Here is a 27,906-nt window from a genome sequence, read left to right as displayed (position 1 = left end):
GTCGCTCAGCCTCAGCCTTGTCACCTCAAATGTTGTCTCCCACCCAAGGCAGCATGGCTCCCAACAAGAACTATTGTCTACTTTCCACCGAGTCCAACTCGTTGATCCTGGAATCTTCCGATCATGGCCGGTCATGATGAACGATACGAAACGCCATCTGCGGAGGACTACTTCTCTGACAACACGCGGGGCCGCATAGAGCGTGAACATGTACGACAATCAGGAGCCACGTCCGGCACGATCAAGGCGAAGCGTAAGCCATGTGCTTGGAGAAGAAAGACAAGAAAGCCTAGCTTTGGCCAAAAGATCCTACAGGTAGCTCGACAGCTCAGCGAAGCAGAATTGGATGCACAGCTGGATCGACTTGGCATACCGGGCCCAGAGGATCCTGCGGATATGCTACCGGTAGTCCGCGATGGCGTCTTCCCGTATATCAGTGAGCTACTTAGACAATATGGCCAAGGAGAATGGGCTCTACGACCCCGGACCTTTCTTATCCTAAGGCGGCTCGGCTGTGTGAAGACGATGGAAGACTTCGTCGCCATGAAGAGGACCGACGCCTTCCTTCCCTACGATGATCGAAACCTGCCAGATTTCATCAAAGGCTCCGAAATCAGGGCTAAATTTCTCAAGTGTCAGCGTTTGGTCCTCTCGAACAAACATCTCAACGATCTTGAAAAGGAAGGTAGTGCACATCAAAACTTCACCCGCAACGCAGACGAATACTTCTCCTTCGTGAAGCTCCTAGGACAAGGCGGATCCGGCACAGTCGATCATGTGTATGGGACTTTCAGCTTGAAGAACTTCGCACGAAAGCGATTGCACCGCGGTATCTCGGCTTTGCAGGATGAACAGGCCTTGGGAAGGTTTGAAAACGAGCTGACAGCGTTGAAGGCCGCTTCACACCGACACCTTGTGAAACTAGTCTCTTCATATACTGATCCTACCTACGTCGGGATCATAATGCGGCCAGTGGCAGACGAAGACCTTAAATCGTACTTGAAGAGACAATTCGCAAGCGAGATAGATGTAAAGGCCAGGAAGCAATGCATCCAGACCTTTTTTGGCTGTCTTTCGAAGGCATTAGAATACCTACATCGGAATCGAATCCACCACAAGGACATAAAGCCACAGAATGTTCTCGTCAAGAATACCGAAGTCTATCTTACGGACTTTGGAACCGCGCGGACTCTAGGGGAGCTCAGTCGAAGCCTTTCGACGGGCCGCGTGGAAGAGGTAAGCAATCTCTGATTCTGAAATCTGCCCAACGCGGGAAGTAAAGCCCACGACTTCGATTGCTTTCTAAGTCTTGCTCTTGATCTCGCAACGTTTCAATTACTTGGCTAATTGTATCCTGCTACTTCTAGGCAACTCTGCGGTATTGTGCGCCTGAGGTTGCGGACCAAGCGGTGAGTCAACTTTCTGGATCTTCTTCTGTCGCATTGCCTGACAATTTGTAGCCCCGAGGAAAACAAAGCGACATATGGTCCATGGGATGTGTCTTCTTGGAGATGGCCACAGTACATAACAACCGTACACTCGAAGAGATGGAGTCCTTCTACGCATCGACTGGGACCACCTCGTTGGGATACTGGAGAAATGAAGAAGCCACTGCCGGCTGGATTGAGAGTCTCACAAACAGGGGCTCTTCGCAAGACACCAAGGTACCGTTGCAGTGGGTACAGTCGATGCTGCGCGACGATCAGTCCGATCGCCCTACAGCCTCTCAATTAGTTGCCAAAATTGCGGATGCACCAAGCGATCAACGATTCTTTTGCTTCCATTGTTTGGAGAACCATCAAGATATTGCTGCACAAACCTTTGCAGATGATCGGATGGCCTCATCAGATGTGGTCACTGGGGCACTTCTAAAATCATACATCCAGAAGACTTTCGGTTTCCACCAAAATGATATCCACGGCTCTTTAGATGGGTCTGATGACGATACCATCACAGCAAAGATGCTTGAGGATGCTACTGCAGTGGCGGACCCCGTTGACCAGGCTTCTGACACGGTAGTCGACCAGGAAGAATATCAAAGCGATGTATCATCTCGTGACGCCCAAGAACCTTCGTCGGCCGGTCAAGCCCACGTCGGAAACCCTTCACAAAGTCCATTGGGAAATGACGGACCCAAGGCTGCTCAAGGAGTTGAACTTTTGCAGCCATTCGAAGCAAAAGTGGATGAACCAACAACTACTTCTGCTTCTATTCCAACTGCTTACAAACCCAGTTCTGACGCAAAATTAAAATACTCCCCACAAAGCGGGAGCAAAAGAGTAGCATTTGAAGCCAACACCCATGAAAGGCCTTCAATGCCTTCCGCCCGGTTCTCCGCTCTTCCAAAAGATCAAAGACCTGAGCCATCCCGATCATTCAGTGAGTCTGTTGGCTTGGATGACATGCCAATTGTACCTTCGGAGCCGCTTGTTCCCCCACCACTTGACCTGCGAGATGGCTATACTCCTCCAAAATCTACACTGGTGCCTTCCTATGTCCTAGCCGGATCCAATCGATTCACCATGCAAGAGGTCAGGGCATCTGACCCTACTCTCGGCAGCTTCAACCTGTTTGTGTATGGGCGTTTGATGTTTCCCAGCGCTCTGCGAGCATTAGCGGCCCGCTCAATCGGAGGAGTGTACTCCCCGATACACCAGAGGCGCCTGGTCCCATCTACCTCTGATTGGGCTGGCGCGAATCTTTCGGTCAAGCAGGCAGCTGAGATTATGACGCCTGCAAGTCTCGAAGAATTTGATGTATGGCGTCCGGCAGGTTTGAATTGCGCTGCAATTCAGGAGTCATCCATGACAAGGAACATAATCAAGAACAGAGATAGACGAAGGTTGTCAAGTCTGAAACCTGGTCCTCCAGGGGAAGTGACCGGTTTTGTGATCAAAGGTGTTACCGAAGAAGCCCTCAGATATTGCGACCTGGTCTTCACGCAATGCTCATCGACTGGAAATGTCAGATCAAATGAGAAGGATAAGATCAAATCCAATGTCGATGCCCTCCTTCTTAGGAAGCTGGTTATGGTGGACGTACAGCTCACCACAGGCGACCATCGCTCTGTACCAGCTTACACTTATGTATGGTCTCAAGGAGAAAAGCAACTCTATCACCCATGGCGTCCAGAGGAATTCGTACGAGGACGTAGTTTCGAACCTTTTTGTGATACCGAAGGGCAAAATTGGAGAGCAGAAGAAACGTCGCTTGCAGAAACGATGAAGATCAACTACGCGTTAGCTGGCGACGATCTCCTCAGTGCGATTCTTTCTAACGATGTTCCAAAACTGAAGGATCTCTTGGAGAACCATTACATGGGTGTCGACTCGCGTTGCAGGAAGTATGGGACTTCACTGCAAGCTGCCGTCGCGAATGGGAACCAAGACATGGTTCATCTCCTCCTAGAATACGGCGCGGACTCAAGTGCAAGAGGTGGGAAATATGGCACCCCCCTTATAACTGCGACGATTGGCAGTAGGAAACACATCACGCGTCTTCTTCTAGACGCCAGGGCTGATGTGTTCGCTCGGCATACCAAACACGTCAATGCTCTCTATCAAGCAGTAGGTCACGGAGACTGGGCCATCGCAAGCATGCTCCTAGAGGCGGGCGCTTGGCTCAGTAAGGATTATGGAGAGATCAAGGATCTTGCAGTCGAGCAAGGTGATCGAGAAATGCAAGCTCTTCTGCTCGACTACGACGTCCGCGATTACTCTATGTATCCTCGCCTGGAAGATAGGGCGCGAAGGAAGCCTCAGGAGAAGGGCGAACAGCGAGGACTAATGAAGACATCTGGGCGTGTCTTCAGCGCTACTCTCAAGAAATTTCTAGTTCTCAGCTCCCAGCCTGGTAGCTTCCGAGGTCGAAAAGGCGTGGCAATCACGCGCGCAGCGCTCGCCGCTGGCGCGCCCCTGATGATACTGGATCATATCCGAAATGCCATTGATCCAGTCATGAAACTTATCGATACTCTCAAAGCGGCAGACCAGCAACAACAACAAGAAGCCATGCGGAGTGGTGTAGATGGGGGAGGAAAGATCGAGGAGTTGGGATCAGACGAGGATGATGACATTGACAAGACGAGAAGCCCTACCATTAATGTGACAAGAGCAGATGACCTTCAAGGGAGTAGCCCCGCGGCAGACAGGAAGGCCTCTGAGCTACGAGAAGATGAGCATCGATCCAGAAGAGGTAGTGGGTCCAGCGGAAGTCGTCGTTCATCTACTAGCTCTATGGGGTCGTCACGGTCGTACGATAAACATGGTCACCAAGCCCCGAGTCCCAGGAGATACAGTAGGCAACATTCCCCGGAGTTTCAACCTCGGCCTTCACAGTCTCCGAGGGATGAGAACCACGAACAAACCTCCCTCCAGATGCAGGAAGAAGGACACGCTAACACGCACGACCAACCTAACGAAGGCAATATGCGACCCTCCGTAGGCGTCACGTCTCGAGGTCTGCCGTTGCGTCCTCCACCCGGCTCTCTAAGTAGCGCACCCGCACATAGAGCTCCGCCTCTAATCATCCCATCTTCTTCCGAACGCCAAGTCCCTACATCACCATCTATTTCAGCTAGAAGCACACGGAGTCCCCAATACTTGGTTTGTATCCCACATTTCCCGAGTGGACCATACTAACCATCACGACAGGCTCCCCCACCCACACGTCGTCCACGTGCTCGCTCTCTCGACGACCCTTACGCCCCCACAATTGTGCACCAAAAGCCTCATCTACCACCGCCCCCATCTCAACCACATATCCGGAGTCCTCCTCATGTTTCGCCTCCGCCTTCTTCGGGCCTTTCGTACTCTCCGACCAGACGTGCACCCCGAGACACTGGCTACCTATCTCCCACGCAAACCGCTACAGGAATACGTCGGTGGCACTCTGACCGGAGGTCTCGGGGACCGCGTCAAGATGAGGCGCTGTATGACCAGGGACAGGGTAGGCGCAGTTCTGACGCTGGGAGGAGGAGAGAGTGTGGGAGGTGCAATGGGCATGGGTGGTTTAGGGAGGTGGTTACTGATAGGCAGGGAAAGGATAGGTCGAGGGATGTTGATTGTGGGGCGTGTGGTATGAATGGGGGTTGGGGGTTGAGGGCGGGGTAGCTATGGGTCACAGGTGTTGGAGGCACATTGCAGGATAATGAGGCTGATATTAGATACCAGGTATACATGGGAGGTCAAAAGAAATCAAGGATTAGATAGCGCGTACACTTTGAAGCCAGGATGCTGCACCACGGGTACTTATCGATAGACCCGGCGCGCTGGGAGCTCTAGCGGGTAGGCGCAACCGCTGTAAACACAAAATTTCCAGCATCTTTACTCGGCACTCCAAACCACGATCCACGCCGCACACAATTTTCGAGCAGATTCCAATCCTCCAGCAAACCAGCCCCGCCCTGAAGATCGTCCTGAGACACCTTCACACCCTCCGCGATGGCGCCAGCCGAAACCATCGAGCCCACCGCACCACCCCTCCGCGCGCCCTCCCCGCACCCACCGACCGCCCCCCACACCCTCCCCCTCCCTCACCTCCTCCAATCTCGAAGTCCTCACCCAAGGCGCCGAAGCCCTCGTCTACAAATCCGTCTTCCTCACTCCCTCCACGCCGTGCGTCGTAAAATACCGCCCGCCGAAACCCTACCGGCACCCGGTGCTCGACAAGCGGCTTACAAAAGCGCGATTACTAGCCGAAGCGAGAGTGCTAGTTCGGTGCAAGAGATGGAGTAGGCGTGCCGGGGTGCTGGGGCGGATTGGGAGGGGGTGGTTAGTTTTGGAGTGGGTTGAGGGGAGGACGGTGAGGGCTGTGTTGGATGGGTGGGCGGAGGGGTTCGACAGAGGGAGGGAAAGGGGAGGGGATAAGGGCATCCTGGAGTTGATGGGGAGGGTGGGCAGGGCGGTGGGGAAGTTGCATGAGATTGGGGTGTGTCATGGGGATTTGACGACGAGTAATTTGATGGTGAGACAGGAGGAGAGGAAGGAGGCGCAACGGGCACAAAGGTCGAGAGGGCGGCTGACGACGAGCGAGATGAGGATGATTGCGGAGGATGGAGGGGTTCCTGCGTTTCCGTCGGTGGATGCGCAGGCGCAGGGACGAGGTGATGAGCTGGAGGGTGAGATTGTGCTTATTGATTTTGGGCTTGCGTCGCATTCTACGCAGAATCTGCAGGATGAAGATCGCGCGGTCGATCTATATGTTTTGGAGAGGGCTTTTGCGGCGACGCATCCGGCAGCTGAGCCGCTGTTCACGGAGGTGTTAAAGGCGTATGGGGAGAGCTTCAAGGGCGGGAGAGCAGTGTTGAGGAGGTTGGAGGATGTCAGGTTAAGAGGGAGGAAGAGGAGTATGCTGGGCTAAATGGAGAAGAGCATGGCCGCAGGCTGGTTGAAACCACCAGATATTACGACCAACCATAATATGCGTGAGAGGTCACACCAATTGCGAATAATGGTTGGACGATACCCTTTCTTTTCCTCGCTGTTGGCGCTCCGACGTTACTTCACTCGTACCCCCCTTAGTATTGTTCCCCAGATTCACCTCTCACCAACCCACCTGCAGCACCTCCCTTCATCACCTCCCTCCAACGAACAATACTTACGCAACGTCGCGAAATCTAGCTTAGTATTGTCTGGCACCTCCTCATCCCACATAGACAATACTTAGGGACATGATCGCGATGTCTCGCCCGCGAGATCCAACTTTCACTGCGCTCGAGAACAATACTACGCGTCCCAGAACTTCAAGCAACACAGCAGCAGCATGTAGACAGACAATACGAGGCCAGGAACAATGCTAAGCGGACTGAGCGGACTGAGCAGACGGCATATATCTACCTCCCCCCGCAGCATTAGCGCTGGTAAACAAAAACGCTTCATCTACATACACTGCACGACTTCGACGTACTGTTAAGACAACGACTTTCTTATATCTTTTGACATATCTTTGTCCAACACCAGCTGGCCAACATGTCAGCTTCACTTTTCCTCGCTGTGCTCGCCATTGCTGCTATCTACTTCGCGATCTACATCTACACTGTCTGCATGATAGTCGAGACAGTGGTCCATACAACCCTGCTCAGCACTTCCACCCGCCTCCGCACCATCCTCTCCAAGGTCATTGCCGCTATCTCCCTCGCCATCTACACCATCTGCACTCTAGTCGACACAATGGCCCATACGACTCTGCTGAGCACTTCCACCCGCCTCCGCGCCTCCGTCTCCCAGCTCATGCTGGACTTCGCCTCCGACATCGACATCTCTTCATCCGACGAGCCCGCTCACATCCTCGACGACACTAGCATCGACACGGCCTCACACAAGGAGCGCGCTACTGTTCACGGTCAGGCTACCGCCATGAAGTCTCAACGCTGTGGGACAAAGAGGCAGGTGCGGATGCCGGCTATTGTGCAGGTGCCGACTGGGGGGTATAACTGTGCGGTTATGTGAAGAGGTGAGTTGATTTTGTGGTGCGAGTTGCGGCGGTGGCTGACGGTAAGGATAGCGTTGAAGGAGCTTGAGATGTTATGGGCGTGGCGGATCAAGGGTCAAGGGTCTGGTACGTGGATGGGGTGTGATTTTTGAACTCTGGTATTATCTGGGTTCTGCTATTATATTACGGCTACTGCTTCTGGGGCTGGTTATACTGGTCTTTTGGAGAGATGGGTAGTGGAAGATATTATGATCTACTCTTTCGTTTGCATCTTGCGCGACGTCGCGGGAGTAGCATAAACGGTATTGGACATCTAGCAATTGCATATCTGGGTTTATCATTGTTGTGTTCTCGAGACGAGGGTGACATAGACGATCTATTTCTTAGCTTAGAGCAATGTCGGCCCTGAGTAGCGCGGTGTAGCCTCATGATATCGTGCGTCAAGTGGACCACGTCGAACCCACCTTTTCCTCACTCCAATATCACAGCATGTTTTCGGCCTCTCCGAGCACTAGCGGTAGAGTACCTTTGATCCATTTCGAAGAGATAACTGTGATGGAGAGTCTATTTCTTCTCTTTGAGGTTGTGTGAGGAGGGCAAGAAGTCATCTTGGATACCACAGATATGAACCCTTGCAGCTGCCAGCGAAATCTCCCTAAACTTTCCAATATAGGAGCTTTCTTCAATATTCCGGAAGAAGAACGAATTAAAGTTCCTGAAGGAATTTGGCATGCTTGGCCGTCTCAAGCTTCCTTCCCCATCTTTGCAAAGCGCCTTAGCACCTACGCTGAACATCGGCGAATGTCCCAGCCCGATACTCCACGCGAGATGCACGCAGCACGGCGGATTAGTGCACCGCTCGTCTTATACTTCGCTGAAGTATTTCCGAGGTATACCTCCAGTGTTCCTGCTCCATCTGGCAAACGATAGTTTTGCCAATGCCAATGTCCAACCCACAGCCACTATCTTCTGCACGCTCATCCTCCACAACACATTCTCGTCCGAGAACAGGCTACAGTACACACACCGTTTGCTGACATTCGGGTTGCACCAGGTGGAGTCCAACCACAATTCGGGCAATCCCACGCCGACCGGCAGACTTCGGCGTCGTGCCGGTACGTCATGCGGGGTTCACGATGCCTGTCTCCGGCGAAAAGCAACCCCTCGACGACGAAGGAAAACAGCCCATAGCGGCAATTTTCTCGATTGGGGTAACGAGACTGCAAAGATGTCGGCTGCATGTTCCGACATGTGAGAGTATAAAGGATAGGAGGGCCGGGTACGGTCGGGCTGTGAGATCCGCAAGAGGGAAGAGAAGATTTCAGTGATACAGGCTCGCAACTTTAATTGGAAGAGTCAAGAGTACCGCAGGTCATAGGTCTTGATTGAATTGAGAGTCTTACATAGTTGGAAGAGAAGGATCAAAATGGCACAAACCACCACAGAGAGGCCGCTGAGCGCAGTGCAGAAGTTGAGGGTGATGCTCTCGGATCCTGAGAAGTTCGTCGTATGCCCTGGTGTATACGATGGCTACACTGCCCGTATCGCTTTGGCTGAAGGGGCGGAGTGCTTATACATGGTATGTACTTCCCAATTGACATCCAACATTGAAACGTCCGATTCTCAGACTGGGCAACATGCTAACGACGATCCACATAGACCGGCGCAGGAACCACAATGTCCCGCCTGGGCATGCCCGACATGGGCCTCGCAACCATGCCGGACATGCTCGCCAATGCGTCGATGTTAGCCTCCATCTCTCCGTCCACGCCGCTCATCGCGGACGCAGACACAGGGTACGGCTCCGCACTGATGGTCGCCCGCACAGTAACATCTTACATTCGTGCTGGCGTCGCGGGCCTCCATCTCGAAGACCAAGTCGTTACCAAGCGCTGCGGACACCTCCGCGGCAAGCAGCTCGTCGATGTAGAAGAGTTCGTGAGCCGCATCCGCGCAACCGTCATGGCGCGGGAGCAAAGCGGCGGGGACATAGTGATCATTGCCCGAACGGACGCGCTCGCAGGCGAGGGCTATGCCTCAGCGCTTCAGAGACTACGCGCCGCCGTTGCTGCGGGCGCAGAAGTCGCCTTCCTCGAGGGCGTGACGACGCGGGCGGAAGCGGAGAGCCTGACGCGCGACCTGGCGCCTACGCCGTGTCTGTTCAACAACGTGCCTGCAGGCGTGTCGCCGGATTTTAGTGTCAAGGAGGCGAGAGAGATAGGTTACAAGATTGCTATCTTCCCGCTGTTGGCACTCGAGGTGGTGTATCCAGCTGTGCGGAACGCTTGTAGGGCGCTCCTGAGTGATGGAAATGTGAAGAGCGTGGAGAAGGATGGAAAGAGGTGGGGTCCGAGGGAGTTGTTCAATGTGTGCGGGTTGGATGAGTTGATGGAGTTTGACCGGAAAGCTGGTGGGAGGGGATACATCGAAGACGCGTAGGAAGTGGTTCGTCGGCATTGACATTAGCGAGCATATCTGGGAGTTTGGGCATGTGCTTTTGTTCTTTTGAAGATTGCGTGGGGCGGAGAGCGGTACTATACCATGTTTATTTCTGTTGAGAAAAGTTATGCTGCGGTGGGCGCAGAAAGCGAGGGCACTGGTATTATTAAAAAGCGCTTGTAAGAAACTACGAAGAGATTGAACGTGTATATGGTCTTATAGAGTGTCGACTGTGCTGTCAAGCCGTGCGTTCAAACTACGGTCTTCTCCATCACAGGTTTGCCGAACAGTGAGATTTGTTAGATTCAGCTGCAATCATAGTTATGGAGTATTCTCCAGACGTCCTAACCTCGCAAAGAATGCTCCGAAAGCGTTAAAGAATGAGGGTTAGAGGGAATCTGGAAGGGTTGGGCGTGCATGACTAGCTCTCCACTCGGGCGGCACGACCCCGCTTCGCTTCCCACTTGTGCAACGCACAGTGCAGTCAGAGCCTCGCAAATATGTCATGTGTTCTTCGCTTTTCTCGCAGCTCTTGTTCCAGTGTGTATATATACTCTCCCGATTTTTCTACTTTCATCAAATTACTAAGCCTCAGCTTCCATCTTCCTTGGTCTAGTGGTCATGATTTCCGCTTGTCATCGCAAGATAACGAGCGCGGGAGACCGGGGTTCGATTCCCCGAGGGAGAGTTTCTTTTTGCATTCTGCTGTTCTTTTTGATTGCGTGGATGTGTGGTTGTGCTGCTTTTTGGAGGATGCGGCTGGGCGTGGTGTTGGCGACTTTTCGGCAACTAGAACCCCATTCTATGGGCGAACATCACGAACATGGCAGAGAATATAAGACAAGGGCTCATTCGAATGAATGGCTACTGTGAAGACGTGTAAATAGGCCGTAATACTACCACATGCATGGATTTGCGGCGAGGCTGTCTTACTGGAATTATGGAACTCAATATACTTGTACTGCAAGTATGTCTACCGTTTTCAATGAAATAAACACAGACAATGAGAAGCAATGACCAAGCCCTGTTTTTGCCCTCCGTGCGATTCGATGCTCTCTTTGGTGTCGCGTGCCGCGGCCTACTAGCCTCACGCAAGGACCTCACCAGAAAATTTCGTAGGAAGAAAAATTCATCTGTAATGATTTCGACCCACAAAGACAACAGCAAACTATTGCATGCAGCGAGTATCGTTCTTCACATATACGCAATCGAGGATAAACGTGGAATACCTGGTATAACAATGTCTTAGTGGGAACTGTGTTCATCAAATCACCGACTAGCCCGGCTAGCTCAATCGGTAGAGCGTGAGACTCTTAAGTATTCACGGTCTAATCAACTCGATTACGCGGTATCTCAAGGTTGTGGGTTCGACCCCCACGTCGGGCTTCTTTTTTTCGTTTCGATGGATAGTTTCCAGGGCTTCTTAGTTGCGGCATCGTCTTTATATATGCATCTCTTCTTACGATAACGTGACTTGGGGAAACGTAATGTACTAGATCAGCCAATTGAGCTGATATGGTCTCTCCGCAATCGGAGTTGAACGATCCCTTCGTTGTCAGTGTTACCTTAGTGTTTGCTTATTTTGTTTCACTTCAAGATCCAATTGGATGCAGGATGATTCCATGAGCTTACGGATGCAAAACAGCTAGACAGGACTCAGGTTGGAACCCTCGCAAGGATATTGCTGCCGATGCGGCATCTGGACGATCCATTGTCGCTCTTACCGTCCAGAATATCCAGAGTCCCGATTGATCCTGCCTTGCCTGCCAGCCCGATTGCGAAATACTTCTGTGGACGCCGTGGGATAGATTCATGCTTAGCATTTACAAGGTTAATTGTTTCTCAGCAGGGGTTTTAATAATAAATGGTGACAGTTAGATGATTTAGTACGCGCCAACACAACGAACACGAGACGTTGTGACACCAGAGCGGAAGCGCGGCTAGAACACCTACGGACGTATACCAGAGTCGCTCACCGGCGACCTTGACACAGCCACAAATAACCCCTTCCAACCAACCAGATGGTGTGGTAGTGTGGCGATTGCGAAGTCGTTCTACGAGGCATTCTTTTCGACCTATAATCAAGTTCTTGGCCTATTAGGCATGTCTATATATCTTTGTGATGTATCGCCTGCGATCCAACTGCAGTGTTCCGGCATGCTGCCCACAAAGAGGCCGAGGGTGGAAGAGATTCCAGAGACTTCCCTAAAACATCTACGATTACTGGATGAGCATGCAAGGGATATTGACTCATTCGTCGCTTTCATCTCGAATTCTATGCTAAACGACGAAGATACCAAAAGCTTGTCTCTGAGCTTGTTGGTTTAAGGGAGAAAACAGTGTTTTCCAAGACGAGCGAAGCTCTGAGAAAGTTGTCGAGGGTTCCAGCTGTAAAACCATAACGGCAGATGAGGGGACAGGTTCGAGTACCGGAAACAATTTAAGTAATGATGACGACTGGTGATAATAACCTCACGATTTTGTTCGACACTATTCAAGAAGCGGGTTTCTGTTCGGTCGAAGAAGCTCCTGCTTTCACTGATCTGGACCCCGAAGACGAGCCAAAAGGTACCTGTACGGAGCAATTTAGACATATCATTCGAAACAGCACTTCAGTTCTTGTAACGGCAACCAACAAGGCCGGCATAACTGGCTACGAGCAAACCGAGCGAATTGTCGATACAGCTGTACATGGGAGGCAAAGCAACGGAGCACTGGATTTTGAAGACGATACACACGCCGAGGATGTTGCAGCGCTTGAGCAGGCAGCCCTGAAAGATGAAAATGTCAGTGATCGCGGCACACCGAACGGCAAAAAGGTCGACGTTGAAGACTTTGCGACTGAACACAAGCCTACCACAGGTACAAAATTGGCAGATCGTTACATGAAGAGTGAGCGTTAAGACATTCGAACGCACGGTGATAGACATGTTCAATGGCAAGGCTGCAGAGGTCGCTGCACGTAGTCTCTCCAGTATTACAGAAGAAGCTGCTGCTGCGCTTCTTGATAACGACATCCCAGACGCAATCGAGATGCACATTACTTTCAGAAGAAGATAGAGACTTGAGTCAAAGGGGTTCGAACTACAGTTAAGGCGTACCGGCTTCTACGTCTCCCAGATATCAACTCCTCATAGACAGTTTCTTCAAGCTTTGTGTTTAGTATTAACATAGAACGAGATGTTTGCTACATTTAGGGCTTCGAGTATGACCTTTTCAGTACTTTTGCACTCGCTTTCTACATCTGCAGAAACTTCTCTTCAAGTCGTGCCCAATGGGTGTAGAAATTACGGTCACTCAACCTCAAAAGCCTCTCCTTGACCTGCACAGTGAGTAAACGCATATACGAGCAGGCTATCCCCTTTTAGGAACTTCTAGTAACGAGAAGTACTTTTTAGGAGGGAGATAGAAGAACGCCAGCGCACGCACATGCACTTCGTCATGCTTGTGTAACACACGCCGAACTACCACTGCCGACTTCAGGACATCCGAGGACATCGCGACAAAGGCTCGCCAAGTTCTCCCAGGTCTAATCTGCTATAAATGTCTCGCATGCAAGATGACTGGGTGCCTATGCATCATGCGCCGCTACCCTCCCGTCAGCCCTCACGTTTCAAACCAAGATTATTACAATGTTCCAGTGGGTCGACACACAACATGGGCACTGGCATTCGGAACATGCACAACCATGCCTACACAGACGCTTCGACGTTGCCGAAAGACGAAGCTGTCCACAAAGTGCACGCTTATACCATCTCAAATTCCGCAGTTGCCCCATTGTTCACCTTCCCTATCGACATGCTCAATCTCCACGCTCCGCAGCATAGTCGGCGACCAGAAGCTTCGACTAGCCCATGGAAAATTTCTCCGCAGGGATAGCATGGTCAGGGATAGGGAGTACACCTCGGATGTGACCACGCACCGGGGTGAAAAGGAGATGGGATCGCACCGGGGGGGTAAGGAGATGAGATGGGATCGCTCGATTGAAGGGGGCCGGGGACCCACGCGACTCTGCAACTCGCAATCTTCGCTCACCCTCGCGGATCTAGGATCTACGATGAGATACTGTGGTAGAGTCAGAGATAGCGCCGCGCGGCAAGACAAACAAACATCCATCCTCTCATCTACCGCATTGCGTCCTTCGGTGGACCTTCGAAATCATTCCAGACCCACACCATCACACCACCTCGACACCGCGGGCCACGCACACGCATGCACGTATGTATGTCCTTGCACCACATCCTGCTCGTCAGGCCACGCCCAGTGTCCCGCTCCAGCGGCGCAGCGGAGCCTCAGCCCTACCCCCCGTTGCGCGCCCCTGATCTGCGACGAAACAACTCGGAGCCCACACCACCACTTACCACCGCGGGCACACCACGCATGCATGCAGCAGGCAGGTATGCAGATATGCATGGCAGTCCTTGCAACGCAGCGCAGCGCATGGCATGGCATGGCATGGCATCGTGCTCGTCAGGCCTTGTCAATCAGGCCATGTCCACCTCAGTCCAGTTCAGCCCTACCCACCCACGTTTCCGCGCGTGCCCCTGATCTAGAATGAACGCCACGAAACGACAGACCCACGGTCCTCGCCTTCAGGCTCCACCCCCGCTCCGCTCCCCTCCCATCTAAGCGGCCTTGCAACGCAGCTACCCGCGCGGATGGCTTCCTTGTCTGTCGCGTGCGGCTCAGTGCACCGCAAACAACGTTGATGAAATGAAAGGGGGAGAGCAAACGTGCGTACTCTAGCCACTGCCCAGGCCTACCCTAGCCGCATGTTGGGCTGTAGCACGCGGGGTTACCCTGAGCACTTGGACAGATGATCGAGGGGCTGTCCCCATCCAGGAGGTGTGATCGCGATGCGTGTCCAAGACGGCGAGACGCAGAGAGGGGAGGTTTCGCGGAGGCGGAGGCGGCGCGTTTGGGATTTGTTACTGTTTGGGTGGGATCCGTGGGTGGAGTCGGGCCGATGGGTGGCGAAGGTAGACTCGCCGAGCCGAGGCCGTTGGGGCTGTTGCGTTGTGTACCTCAGGAGGTAGGCTGGCTGGTGATGTGCGGGTAGTGTGCGAGGAAGGAGAGAGGTGGAGCGGAGCGGAGGAAAGTGATGCGCTGATTGATGCTGATGAGTTGCGATGAATGAGTGTTGAAGACAGACGGATTTTGTATTGCGAAAAGTATGCTGCGCAGGAGTAGAAGGGAAGCAGTGCTGTCGTGGATTGGTAACCTTGACGCCGGGCAGTAGTTCACATACATTTCTTAGGAAGAGCAAAGGACATGTTTGTTTGTTTGTTATGAAATCGTATTCGTTCGTTGACACTACAGAACCATCTCGTGAATTGAATTGTGCAGCTTTATGCTGACTGGTATCATAAACCCCTAGATATTCCTCTTGCAGCTCAAAAGGATGTATAGTGTAACAGGCGGATGCGCCGTTGTGTGTGCGAATGGAAGGAAAGAAACCCAGCGCCGTGTGCTATGCCGAAACAGAAAACCGCTACCAATCGTGTAAGGGGAATGAAATGAAATGCTTAGAGGTCGAAGCACTCGGTGAGGATACCAGTCTGTACCATGCTGGCTCGCAGTTGCTTCTTGTACTCGCGCTCGATTCCGTGCTTGACGGCGTCGAGAACAGTGTCGACTGTGGCTTTGGGCTCGAAGCGCGGCTTGGTACCCTTCTGGTAGACTCCAGTCTGAACGAGGATGGAGTACCAGCTGTTGTCGGCATGTTCGTTGTACTCATTGGTACCGCGGATGTCGGATTCGGGGGTATCACCAACGAAGTAAACGGTCTCCGGAGGAGCGTCGATACCGTGGGACTCTTTCCTCCACTGCTGGAGTAGACGTGTAGCAAACTGGAAGGTGCCAATCTGGGGCTTTCCGAAAGCCGTAGTCTTGAGGTCCTTGCCAGTGACGGCCTTGAACATAGCTTCCAAGCTCACACGAAGGGCGCCCATGCCGATGCGGGTCAGGTCGTGACCGGCAGACCAGACGACATCGTTGTGGCTGAAGTAGACTGGTGGACCCTCATCGAAGTTCTCAGACCTGGTGCCGAGGTATCCTCCCTTGGACATGAGCAGATCGAGGATAATCTGTTGATCGGAGGCCCAGTCGCGAGAGTCTGCGAAGACAAAGATGGCTTCGATCTTAACCTCGGCAAAATTCCTTGCGCGCGAGTTCTTGTATTCATCAGCTGTCAACTTCCTGAAGGGTGTGGTATCCTGGTTGTCCTTGATGATATCGCCAGGTGTGACGACGTCTCTGAATCCGTAGCCCTCGGCGACGTGACGGCACTTCTCACCCTCGCCGCCGACGACAAGAACAGTGCCATATTTTTCAGCCATCTCCCTCATGGGGGTGTGGCCGCAGATGAACTGGCCTGGCGAGATTTCCATCTCCATCTGCTTGCTGAGCTGAACACAGCGCTCAGCCTCGGACTTCCCACCGCCGTTTGTTAGAAAGATATAAGGAACCTTGATTCCATGCTCGTTTTGTCCATTCAGCATCTTCATGGCTTCGACGGCTTCGGGGATTGGTCGTCCACCTCGGATGAGGACACCATCGATATCGAAGGCAAACGCATACTTGTCGGTGACAGTGGTTTCCGGAGGCGTTGGAGGCGTGCCAGGAGGGGCAGGTGCGTCAAGTTGGTTTCTTGCTGCCTCGAGGGCTGTTGCAATTTCAGAAGCATCGCTTGGTGCCATCAGATGCTTCGGAGGCACCACGACGGTGGGTCCCATGTTGATGCTGTCCCGAGTGGCTTCCGCTGCAGAGAGGCGGCGAGGGCGGTCACTACCACCAGCTGGTCGAGCAAATTGAGTAGTCATGATGGGCGAGAATTTGTGAGGTGTTGAGTGAGAGGACGTTGGATTGAAGACAAAGCTATGGCATGCAGCTTCAACGTCGATCTGTGGGTACGAGGGTATATATATCTGGAATTTGCGGAGATGGTGCGGGGACTCCGGACGGTCGTCAGAAGAAGTGGGTGATGTGGAGAAGTTGGTGGTTTGGGTTTCCGTTCCTTGCGGCCAGAGGTAGGGGATTTATACCCGACTCTTTCCAATACAGGGGAGGTTCGATCATAGGAGGGCTCATCGGCATCGATGCTACACCACGGTAACGCTGGGGTTGCCTTATCGACCGCGTCTGATTATGTGGGCTTCCTGCGTCATAGCCCAAACGAGTGCTTAGCATTTATTGCCCGAATACCTATCAAAGGCGACGAGATAACCGGGGCGTTTGGGGAAGGAACGGCTCACACGGGCGTCTCCAGCGACGCTGTGGGCGTCTCCGCGCCTCTGATTTGGCCTCCTGCAATGGTGTTGTGAGCACAGTGGGTACCATCCCGGCGTCTTCACAGGCTAAGCGCGTCTGAGCTCAGCCAGAACGCAGTGGATGCGAGGTACGTACCGGCCGATGCCTCGGCGGCCCTTGCATCTCCATGTGTTGACGGCCGCGCGTGAGAGTTCTATGGGCCCTGAGCGAAAAGTCTGGTGTATGATGACGCCATTAGACCGGTATTGGGCCTAGCCATTAGCGAGACTTCTTATCGGCCACCGCTCCCTTCAAATGAACACCGCCAGGGACCAACGGAAGCGGTGATCTGTATGGCGAAGCTCGATCTGCGGTGAGATCAACGCCGTCTTTTGCCTGTTCCATGACGCTGCTCGAGAATGATCCGGAACAGGTGTGCCCGCCAAGCCTGTCGCGGCAGCCTCCTTCCGACGCTCCAAGACGACTCGTCGGTTGAGGCTGAGAATTGCTTGTTTGCCGTCCGCCGATGAGCCGCAAGACGCGATCCGCCGCTCGTCTAAAGACCCTTTGAAGATCTGGGCTCGGAAGCGACGGCGATGCTGCACAACATCGACACATGGCCACTTCTGCGTGTTGCACGTGATACCGGTACTTGCGCGCTGCCATCTGTCAACGACATTGCGACAGAGGGTTTGCATGCTGCGTCGCTATGCGTGAATGCCCACAGCTGACATCACTGTGCATTCGGCGGTACTTATTATCAGGCCGTTCTTTGCGGACGCTATCTCAAAATGGGTGCCTTGCGCAATGCAACTCCAACCAGTCGCGGAGAGGAATCTCGCTCGACCTGCGGCACATGTATGCACGGTAAACGATTGCGCAGATCAGGGCCAGATACGAAAGGCCCTCATTTCATTTCTCTCCGCAAAGATTCTCGGTACATCGACACAGTACACGCAAATCGACCTACCAACTTACCAACTGGCTGACGACCAATCACATTGACCCCGCCGAAACGAGTCTTCTGCGCCGGCGCTCTTGTCTACGCTGCACTTCGCAGGACGCCGGCCGGTGTAGTGGAGCAAGGTGACCAGGAGAGGTTTCAGGCCCCCTCTTCACATGGTTGTCTTTACGTAGTCTTCTCGGCATGCAACGGTGACCGGAAGTTGAGGCGGCGGTTGATGCGCTTAGAGTTATCGAATGTGTGATACGGTAGCTCTCACGCTGTCCCTCCTGCCTCTAACAATTGGCGCAGCCGCAGAACAATATTGAACTGCAGTGGGCACTAATATCGCCTATTCTTGCTCGACAGACTCACTTCGACCTTCCCAAGTACCGCAAGTCTACCGAGCAAGTCACCAACAACATTAACCGGCACTTGCACGTCCGCTTGGCAGCGGGGCGCACAGCGGTCAGGGAAGCTCGAGTAACTCGCGACGGCCGTCACATCGCGTCGGCGTCGGTCTCGAAGTGATGGCGAGCCACCAGCCGGGAGGGTGAAGTAGCTATGCGATGCGTCTACGGGACTTGACTTCGGCGTAGTAGGAAGAGGATATCCGCGGCGAGTGCGACAGGACGAGCGAGGAAGGAGGCGATATGGCGCAGTTGTTGCTGCTTCATGTGGACTCTTCATTTCCCCGGATTGACATCTCCAAGGTGATCAGTCGGCTGTTCGGCGTGGGGATTGAGAATTACCCACTTTATCTCCGCATCTCCCCACAAATTGCGAGTCGCTCAGAGTCGCTGAGACAACGCTGTACTTTTCGGGCAACTGCATCCGACCAAGACAGTGCAGGCGCATCAAACGTCTTGTCCCTCTAGGACGTACAATACTATGGTACACGGGTCGATGTACAAGTGTAGTGGCTCTGCAGTTGCTTCTTCACCTGGGTACTGTTAGCTTTATGAAGAAGTGTGGTCATCCCGAAAGCCGTGGACGACGCATCTATTTGAGATGTTTTACACTGAGACCATCCATGTAGCCGGGAGTCTGAGCAATGCCACCTCAAAGGCAATGTTAACCTGGGTTTGGTAGCAATAATCAAACAGCTTGTGATAGTTGAGTGGCCGCTGATAAGTCAACTGCACAAAAAGGGATCAGCTTTGGAGGAAGGAACGGCCGATGGCAGAGACGGCAGGAGCCAGCAGCTCACCATCACGCCGACGCCCGGTCTTCTCTCTTCTCCATATTAGCCTCACCGTCACACCGTCTTTGAGGATGAACTGGACCGGCGGTAGACTGCAGCGATCCAAGAATGCCAACAGAGGGATCATTCAGAAACAGAAAGCCCACTTCGCGCGAGCGCGCACACAACTGCAGAACAACACCGCGGCAGGCATGCCTGTCTTTGCCTCTGACTTCTTCCGTGACGAGGCAGTAAGCCGGCATTCCCAGCTTCCATCGTGCAGCGCTCGCACCGCTCGCCTCACAGGCAACAGTAGAACGCTGCAGGGCAATGACACGAGCATAGTAACTTCACCGGTTCGCCACGAGCGGCCCGCGACGCGCGATGTTGCCGCAAAAATACCTCAGCATGGCCATGACCATTTCGACTCTGCAGCCTTCGGGTATACGAACAGTGAGCGTGCGCCGCTCTTCCTCACCGATCAGACGCGCTTCGTAATGCGGCCTGCTGATATCTATCACAGGCAAATACCACCAGGACAGAAGCACAGCCGCTAATGACTCCAAGGAGGACCTCATGGAAGCGAAAAGAAGGACACTGTTGCAGCAGGTGAACTGGGCTGGTCTGGCGCGACCGAAGCCTCCGGTCACGAAATTTAGAGCTCAAGAAGGACGGGACAGGATTGGCAAACGCAGGAAGACCAGCCATCATAACGCATTGACCATCTGCGAAGGCCGGCCCAGGCTTGTGCCACGCCATGTCCCAGCAGGAGCCAGCCATCAGCTCGGACAGGATACAGGTGGCGCCCATCAAACCCGCGATATCAGCATTCGTATCGGTATCGAGGCATTGACGAACCAAACGTCTGTGCAGACTTCCCCGCAAGCTCAAGCGGCTGTCCCGTCGTACGACGGCTCGTCGGAGAACATGTTGTTGGACAATGATGCTTTGCATATCGTCGCCCCAAAGCCGGGGCAGCATGCGGATCCAAACACTCGTAGGTTCGTGGGGGCGCCGACGCACGCCCATAACCCTTGGTATTCAGCGCGGGGGGCAACGCCACGGAGCCAGCAGCTCAACTACGGGGGCGGTTCAATGGCCAGTGTACGCGCTGGTCGAAATGGAGGCTCTAGGGCCTCATCCAATGATCGCAGCATCGACAGTCCGTACCTTGAAGATAATGTCAGCGCAAACGAAAAGGGGGAAGTCTCGAACGGTTGCGTTATGCAGCAATTTGAAAGCGTTACCCACCCATTGCGCCTCACTTTTGACACGGCTACCAAACTCTCAGCAGTCGCCCCAATGGACGACGCGTCCCCGTGCAACCTGATCGGTGAATCGAATCATGACCACTATATCACTCATGCAACTGTGATGGAATCAGGCAATGTTGATATGGAAGGAGAAGTCGGCAGAGCTGAACCTAGAGCACCTCGCAGTATTGACGATGGTCCTTGGTTGGCTGTCCTCCCAACTCAGGCAAATAGCTCAAATCTTTCAATCGCAGACGGTCCACCTGCACCCCATCGGGCACATGATCGGCCGTCACTGCTTCCCCTATCTGGAAGTGCTGATACTGCGCCGTGGTCGCAGCGAGCTACTAGAGGTGCTCGAACGCTAGGTAACGCGTCCTTGTGCGTCTCTCCGTCTTTGCCTTCTATCACACAAGGAAGCGACAAGGACGAGCTACGAAAACGGCCGCATTTGGGAGCCGGATGGTCGGGACGTCCAAAGAAGCAAAGGGACGAGAACGACAAATTCTGGCAAAGACTCGTGTTCGGAAGTGACCAAATCGACTCGGCAGATGGTGTTCCTGAGACCACAACAAGTGCAGCCAGGGTGGCCGAAAGAAGATTTCCTTCATCTGTGGCCGTGTTACGTAGCTCCACACCTTTCGATCCGCTTTATGGTCCTGGCTCATGCGTAAGCGAAAGAACACAAGCTGCAACAACCCGTGCGCCACTCGTAACGTCTTCAGGGTCCATGTTTCCTATGACAAACTCATCGGTAGCTCCACTCAGTCTTTGCGGTCAGGCCGAAGGAAGGAGTAGGGAGAGTGGAGACGCAGCGTTGACCGAGGGCAACGGTTTCGGACTGCAGTCGGCGACGCACACCTCAATGCAAACAAACGTGTCCTACGCCAGTGATGCAAGCTCTTCAATAGTTTCCGGTGACTCTGCACGAGCAACGCGATCGAACTGGACCGCCAGGAAGGATGCAAGAAGGACGACCATGTCGGGCCTGCTCGGGCGACCAGAAGAGAGATGCAACACCAATCGAATAGGTTACGGTGAGCAGTCAGTGATGAGCGGAGCGGATTGTATCACGTCGGTGACGGCCAAGACTTGTGCTCTCTATTACGGCGAAGGGTGGTGTTGCGGTGCTGGTCCGGACCGGCCCAATGATGTAGGCGACGCATCTGCAACAGTCTACTCAGCAAAATTCAAACTGTCCACGACAATCCTGATTCGATTGATCTGTACCAGCAATTTCGAATTTTGATTGGCGGCAGCGTTCACCAGCTCAAACAGCATCAGCTGAGGCTGTATGCAAGCGAACATTCTTCCGTGCGTCTGTTCTTTTCATTGGCCCGCACTTTTCGCAAGAGAATCCTCGTACGTCCGAAGAGTTTGCAGGATTTCCAGACACGATGCTACACTCACCGCCGCAGTTTAATGCAGGTGAGCTTGTGCGCGCACCACTTGGACCCTTTTCCATGGTCGCGAGCAATTTTGTTGTTTCCTTTACATAGAGTTGATGCGTGGGCATGCATGTCATTCGGGTGCTCGCTTGCCGTCGGAGCAGGATGCGATACGTGCGAGCCCTATATCGGGACGTCTCACGGCGACAGATTACTGGGCAACCCGTGCTCAGCCGAGTAAGGATTTTATACTGCATTCCTTAGGCCGCGTGGACCGTCGGCAACGAGATTGGGCAGACGGGGATTGGGATGCATTCAGCTGCTGCATTGACCTCGAACATGGCGTGCAAGGGAGACAGAAAGAAGCCCAAAGGGGAACAAAGCATGAAATCACTGATGCAAGATTGAGGTACGAAGAAGCGATTGGAGAAGAGCAAAGGATATCATCACACCGCCGCTGGCCATGTGACCGTGCTGGGGGATCCCAAGAGTGGCTTGGTTGTGGGGAAGCTGCATGATGATTTGTGGGTGCTGGGGTCAACTTCCAGAAGATCCTTGGAATAAGCAGGCGTCACGCGACTGCTGTGCATGGGCGGCGTAATGCGCGACGGATACGGAGCAGCATCGCGACCTGTCACCGCACACGGGCTCGCTGTGGTCGTCGGAAAGCATGGCAGCGCCTATCGCAGCAGGCTGGCTCGGTGAGTGACGCGGCGGGGCCTCTACCTGCTGGGCGCGATCGGCGCCAGGGGGAACCAGCCCGTCGGCACAAACTTGTTTCATTGTGACGGGCCCGCGCCACGTGTGTGTGGCAGAGAGACGGAGCCACCATGGCCGTGACCTCGTCGCGCCGCTGGGGACCGCTGGTGTGTTTGACGTGCCCTGTCCGCGCCACTGGAGCATTCCCCGTCAGCGCGCTGGCCCAAATTTTGCCGCGTCCGTTGGCAGGGACGGCCTGTGTCGGTGAGCATGGAGCTCGGAATGGGTAAACGGCAGCCCCTGGGCAGAGGTGAAGCTGTTTGCTGGCAGGCCACGTTCCGCCGAGGTTGCAGTCAGCGTGGTACTCGTGGCATGCAAGACCCGCTTCGTGACGCTGCCGTTGGCCGTGTCGGGTGCGGTGAGTGGCTATTATTACCCACGCTGCCCGGCAGGAAGGATGCAAACGATCGCTCAGCCTTGTCCAGCGCAGGCGGCGAGCCGTGATTTGGCCGTGCCTGTCGCGTCGCATGGCTTGAGTGGCCTGCTCGGGCGCGCTGCTGACGAGGGCCTGCGTACAGGCAGCGCCAGCGCCCTGCTCGTGTGCAAGACAGGACGACCAGGACCAGGAGAGGAGGCGGAGATTTTCAGGCGCCCCTCGTCCCCAAAGTGAAAGCGGAGCCGGGGCGCTGCCCAACGTCATGGCCTCGCGACCAACGAGTGTCGATTTCACCACAAAGCGGGGCGGGAGAGTGGGAGGAGCGGCACGAGCAGGCGTGGAATGAGGGCGTCTTCAGCAGCCGCACGATCCGGTAGCGCCATCAGGCCACAGAGCGCCGTGCTGGCCAGGGGAACGCTGCGACGCGGCGCCTGTGGACGCAATTCACTACACCGCCACGGGCATAGCGCTCGCCGTTGAAAAGTCGTTGCACGTCCCAACGTACCCGCTGCCATTTCCTGGTAGCTCCGGCAGCAGTCAGAGCTATTTTCCAAGCAACCGCACTCCGCACACCTCCTCCGTCCCAATTCCGCATATCCACGCACTCAATATCCTCGCGCGTCAAACCTGCACATCAATCCTCCTCCACACGGCCGCCTGCAGCTGCACCAGCCCCATCTGTCCGCCCACAGACTCGCCCCCACGACCACGCCCACAGCTGCGAACGCCCCGCCGCCACCCCTGCGACTTCCTGCACTGCATGCAGCGCGCCTGCACGAAAGCATTCTGCAGCTGACCAGCATCGCACAGCGTCCTCGCGCATCGCGCTTCAGCGCCCCGTAGCAGCTAGAGCTCCACGATCCCTCCCGCTCGCGCCATGCTGTTTTGGTAGCGCGACCTGAACAGCCGCCTGTGTATAATACCATTGACTCCGCCGAGGCCGCAAACCCCAGAACGTCTCTTCCGCTGCCTGACCACCAGCATGCCGACACACTAGACCACGCCGAGCTCCGTCATACATACCTACAAAACAAAAAATGTCTCTCCGCAACGGGGACCTCAAGGCCCACCGCCCACGGTTACCCTCGCCGCAGCCTTCCTTTGCGCGCGCAATCACCATACCCTCTGCCCGCGACAGTCCCGCGAGCATATCCTCTCACTTTGGCCGCAATGGCAGCCTCTCCTCAACCCCCGAGGGCATCGTGCCTCTGACAAGCTGCTCTTTGCCCGCCGTGCCCTCCTACATGCTGCCCGAATCCCTCATCCAGCCGCCCATGAGCACGCCGCCCACATCCTCCCCCAATGCTATGGCCGAGGCTCTTAGCAGGGGTCCTGGATTGATACGAAGAGTCAGTCGCGGTGCCCAGGGTTTGCCTAACAAGTTCCGGCGCGGTGGCTCGGCCGCCCAACGGGAAAAGAGCTCCGGGCCCGTCATCATGCGTCGGAGGAGCAACAGCAGGACAGCTGTCGAGGGCGCCATGGAACTGTCCGATCTTGACATCAACTACCTCGACGACGAAGACGCAGAATTGGCCGTGGACGAGGATGGTGACCCCATAATTGATGCCCTCGGCATCGCCTCCAGCCGACCCATGGTCAGCTCAATCCCCTCTACCACTGTGTCGGCGCCGAAGCGGAACTCCCGCGTAGAGCAAGGCACACTGCTGTTCAAGGTCACCAAAAAGGCCAAGAAGAACATCATCCTGCGGCTCGACCTGGACTCTGCAAAGGTTTTCTGGGACTCTTCCCGGCCATGGAAGTTTTTCTACATTGACGATGTTAAGGACTTCCGCACTGGAGCTGATGCCAAGCACTACCGCGAAGAGTTGGGATACGACGAAAGATACGAGCCGTACTGGCTTACCATCGTATACTCGGACACAAGCCGCTCCAAGGGCAAAGTCAAGACCATGCACCTCATCGCACCAGACGTGTTCGTTTTCAACATGTGGACCGACACTCTCAACGCCGTGTCACGCGACCGGATCGACATGATGGCCAGTCTTATGGGGTTTGGAGAGAAGAGTGCTCGACTTGTTTGGGATCGCCAGATGAAGAGGCGTTTCAACGGGAAAGTTCACGCATCAGAGGAGGAAACCATGGATCTTCCGGGCACCATCGAACTCTGTCGCAGTCTGCACATCAACTGTTCCGAAGAGATGCTTCGGTCGTATTTCGTCGAAGCTGATCAAGACCACACTAATAGCCTCAACCAAGAAGAGTTCCTGCACTTTGTGCGACGGCTGAGGAAGAGAAAAGACCTGAAGCAGATCTACAAGCAGTTCACGCCTGCGCCCAACTCGGGCATGGATCAACACACCTTCTTCGAGTTCCTCCAGCGAGAACAGGGCATTGACGTCAATGCCAATGTCGAACATTGGATCTCGGTCTTTGAGAAGTTGGCCGGTGCCGCCAAGCCCAAAGCGACGCCGCCGGATGTTGACGAGATCCCGCTTCCTCCAACCATGAACTTCCCAGCGTTCCAAACTTTCCTCACCTCCGATGTGCACAACCCCATCTTCAAGCCAAACAACTCAACCTCGAAGCTCGACCGTCCCCTCAGCGAATACTTCATCTCCAGCTCCCACAACACCTACCTCCTAGGCCCTCAAGTCAAAGGAACATCCAGCACCGAAGCCTACATCACCGCGCTCCAGAAAGGCTGTCGTTGTCTGGAGATTGACTGCTGGGATGGCAATGATGGGAAGCCAATCGTCACGCATGGGCGAACGCTTACTAAGAGCATCACTTTCCTTGATGCGATCAAGGTCATCGACAAGTACGCCTTCGTGGAATCTCAATATCCCCTGATTCTGTCGCTTGAAGTTCACTGCTCGCCTGATCAGCAGGCTATCATGGTCAAGACCATGCTTGAGGAGTTCGGCGATAAGCTTGTGCTTCAGCCAATAACGGACAGCTACCACTTGCCGTCGCCCGAGGAGCTCAGAGGCAGGATCCTTATCAAGGTCAAAGGTCCTCCCGAGGAACTTGACACGAGAGCCCTCGCCCAAGAATTGACCACTCGCAAACGTGAGCGTAGCTTTAGTTCGCCGTGGTCCCGTCCAGTGCAAATGGATAACAGCGTCATCCCCAATTCTCCGCTTGTCTCGAGCCCTCATTCCTTGAGCCCCCCTGAGCGTGCGAATGCTTTTTGGGCATCTCCTCGTACCTCGGCCACGTCGACAACATACATTGCCACACCATCTCTTATCAGCTCTGCAGACGACAGCGATAGCCCTCATGCAACTGCCGCCGAGGACCAAGAGAAGAGGAAGCCGAAGAAGACGAAGACAAGCAACATTACCGATGTGCTGGGACGCCTAGGCGTCTACACTCGGGGCATCAAGTTCACCGACTTTGATGCGGTGGAGGCTGATACTCCCAACCACGTCATTTCTTTCAACGAACGTACCTTTGACAGGCTCACCAAAGCTGGTGGACGCGACAAGCAGCGTCTTGAGGCGCACAACATGTCGTGCTTGATGCGCGTGTACCCCAGCGGGCATCGCATCATGTCAAGCAACTTCGATCCCCTCCGATTTTGGCGTCGCGGCGTTCAAATGGCTGCCACCAACTGGCAAACGTACGATCTTGGGCAGCAACTGAACGAAGCCATGTTTGCTGGCGGCAACGACCGAAGCGGCTACGTCCTGAAGCCTGCCGAGCTCCGCCACCACGATCAGACGCCTGTGGTTGGTCCACGTCGAGCACCGAAGATGGAAGTCAAGTTCACTGTGCAGATCATCTCTGCGCAGCAACTTCCACGACCGAAGACCGACGCCCCTATTAGTCCGTTCGTTCAATTCGAAATGTACTGTGCCGAGGACGCTGGCCCTAATGCGACTGGGATCGGAGGTCAGGATGTCTCGACCCACAAGGACGGATACTCAGGCATCGGTCAGCCGCTCAAAAAGAGGACACGCATTGTCCCAGGAAACGGGTACAACCCTGAATTCAAAGACGAGATTGAGATGACAGTAACCACGCGCTGTCCGGACCTGGTCTTTGTCCGCTGGACGGTCTGGAATACCGTTGAAGGAAAGCCGGAGAGCGCCCCGTTGGCGCAGTTCACGGCTAAACTGAATGCCGTTCAGCAGGGCTACCGGCACATCCCCCTGTTTGACAGCAACGGAGAGCAGTACCTGTTCTCCAGATTATTCTGCAAGATCAAGAAGCAAGACATCGTTCCAGCTTCGACCTTGTCTGCTATGGCTGGGCACAATTCGCGTCGGGCATCTGTGGAACCTATGAGCCCGCCGTCGGAACAGACCAATACCAGGTCCAACAGCAGCAACATCTTCAAACGCTTGATTCGAGCTCCCAGCGAGCGCAGGAAGCGCAAAGAAGAGAAATCCAATGGCGATTGGAAAGACCAGGACTGGGACGTTATCAGTCGCAGTAGCACGGTCGAACGATAGCCAAACCTGTGGATGTTACTCTATCATCCGACCCTCTGATTGACGGCCGGCTCGCACACTCATTATCGTGGTCTGCGTCTCAGAGGCAAGGATTCCCTTTCTTGTGTACTATATTATACCTACGATCTCTCTCACCACCTTCCCAGGAGAGTTGGTACTGCACGGATTCAGGATCAGTCGGTTGGGGCGCATCGTCCTCGCGGATTGGCTTCCCGCTGTTGGGGTAATATGCGCGCGATGCGGGACGGGCGGGCGGCTTCGACCCGTATACTACTTTCGGACAAGACACGTGCGAGCAGCCATTCTACCAGCCTTCTTGCATCTGCCGCATTGCAGACACGTCACAACCGGTTCCTCGGCACTTCCACAGTCGAGAAAAACCTGTCGGTCGTACGATCCAGCCAACCGCCCAAGCCAACCCTGTCCTCAATCCAAGCACGACCCAGCTCTCCTGCCAAGTGCGGAAGA

General features: G+C 54.3%; 6 protein-coding genes and 2 non-coding genes across 8 annotated transcripts; 7 read left to right on the top strand and 1 right to left on the bottom strand.

Annotated features, from left to right (window-relative positions):
* Positions 1–123: 123 nt before the first annotated feature.
* Positions 124–6,360, top strand: N0V89_006729 (uncharacterized protein; the record flags this gene model as incomplete). The annotated part of the gene is made up of 4 exons (XM_056215496.1): positions 124–1,236; positions 1,368–1,409; positions 1,461–4,197; positions 5,375–6,360. The coding sequence occupies 4 exons, from the start codon at positions 124–126 to the stop codon at positions 6,358–6,360; spliced, it is 4,878 nt and encodes a 1,625-aa protein (XP_056069743.1).
* Positions 6,361–6,968: 608 nt separating this feature from the next.
* On the top strand, positions 6,969–7,448 carry N0V89_006728 (uncharacterized protein; the record flags this gene model as incomplete). Its single annotated transcript, XM_056215495.1, has 1 exon — positions 6,969–7,448. The coding sequence occupies one exon, from the start codon at positions 6,969–6,971 to the stop codon at positions 7,446–7,448; it is 480 nt and encodes a 159-aa protein (XP_056069742.1).
* Positions 7,449–8,553: 1,105 nt separating this feature from the next.
* N0V89_006727 (uncharacterized protein) lies at positions 8,554–9,870 on the top strand (the record flags this gene model as incomplete). The annotated part of the gene is made up of 2 exons (XM_056215494.1): positions 8,554–8,560; positions 9,101–9,870. 2 exons carry the CDS (start codon positions 8,554–8,556, stop codon positions 9,868–9,870), a joined length of 777 nt encoding a protein of 258 aa, XP_056069741.1.
* A 601-nt stretch (positions 9,871–10,471) lies between these two features.
* On the top strand, positions 10,472–10,558 carry N0V89_006726. The gene has a single exon. It is a non-coding gene; the product is annotated as a tRNA-Asp (tRNA).
* Positions 10,559–11,149: 591 nt separating this feature from the next.
* On the top strand, positions 11,150–11,256 carry N0V89_006725. The gene has a single exon. It is a non-coding gene; the product is annotated as a tRNA-Lys (tRNA).
* A 1,061-nt stretch (positions 11,257–12,317) lies between these two features.
* N0V89_006724 (uncharacterized protein) lies at positions 12,318–12,773 on the top strand (the record flags this gene model as incomplete). Its single annotated transcript, XM_056215493.1, has 2 exons — positions 12,318–12,438; positions 12,487–12,773. 2 exons carry the CDS (start codon positions 12,318–12,320, stop codon positions 12,771–12,773), a joined length of 408 nt encoding a protein of 135 aa, XP_056069740.1.
* A 2,622-nt stretch (positions 12,774–15,395) lies between these two features.
* On the bottom strand, positions 15,396–16,691 carry N0V89_006723 (uncharacterized protein; the record flags this gene model as incomplete). Its single annotated transcript, XM_056215492.1, has 1 exon — positions 15,396–16,691. The coding sequence occupies one exon, from the start codon at positions 16,689–16,691 to the stop codon at positions 15,396–15,398; it is 1,296 nt and encodes a 431-aa protein (XP_056069739.1).
* Positions 16,692–24,057: 7,366 nt separating this feature from the next.
* On the top strand, positions 24,058–27,438 carry N0V89_006722 (uncharacterized protein; the record flags this gene model as incomplete). Its single annotated transcript, XM_056215491.1, has 1 exon — positions 24,058–27,438. One exon carries the CDS (start codon positions 24,058–24,060, stop codon positions 27,436–27,438), a length of 3,381 nt encoding a protein of 1,126 aa, XP_056069738.1.
* Between the last annotated feature and the right edge of the window lie 468 nt (positions 27,439–27,906).

Source organism: Didymosphaeria variabile, assembly GCF_027946475.1.
Source record: "Didymosphaeria variabile strain IMI 356815 chromosome Unknown scaffold_5, whole genome shotgun sequence".
Lineage (NCBI taxonomy): Eukaryota > Fungi > Ascomycota > Dothideomycetes > Pleosporales > Didymosphaeriaceae > Didymosphaeria > Didymosphaeria variabile.
This window is presented reverse-complemented; position numbering and strand designations above follow the sequence as displayed.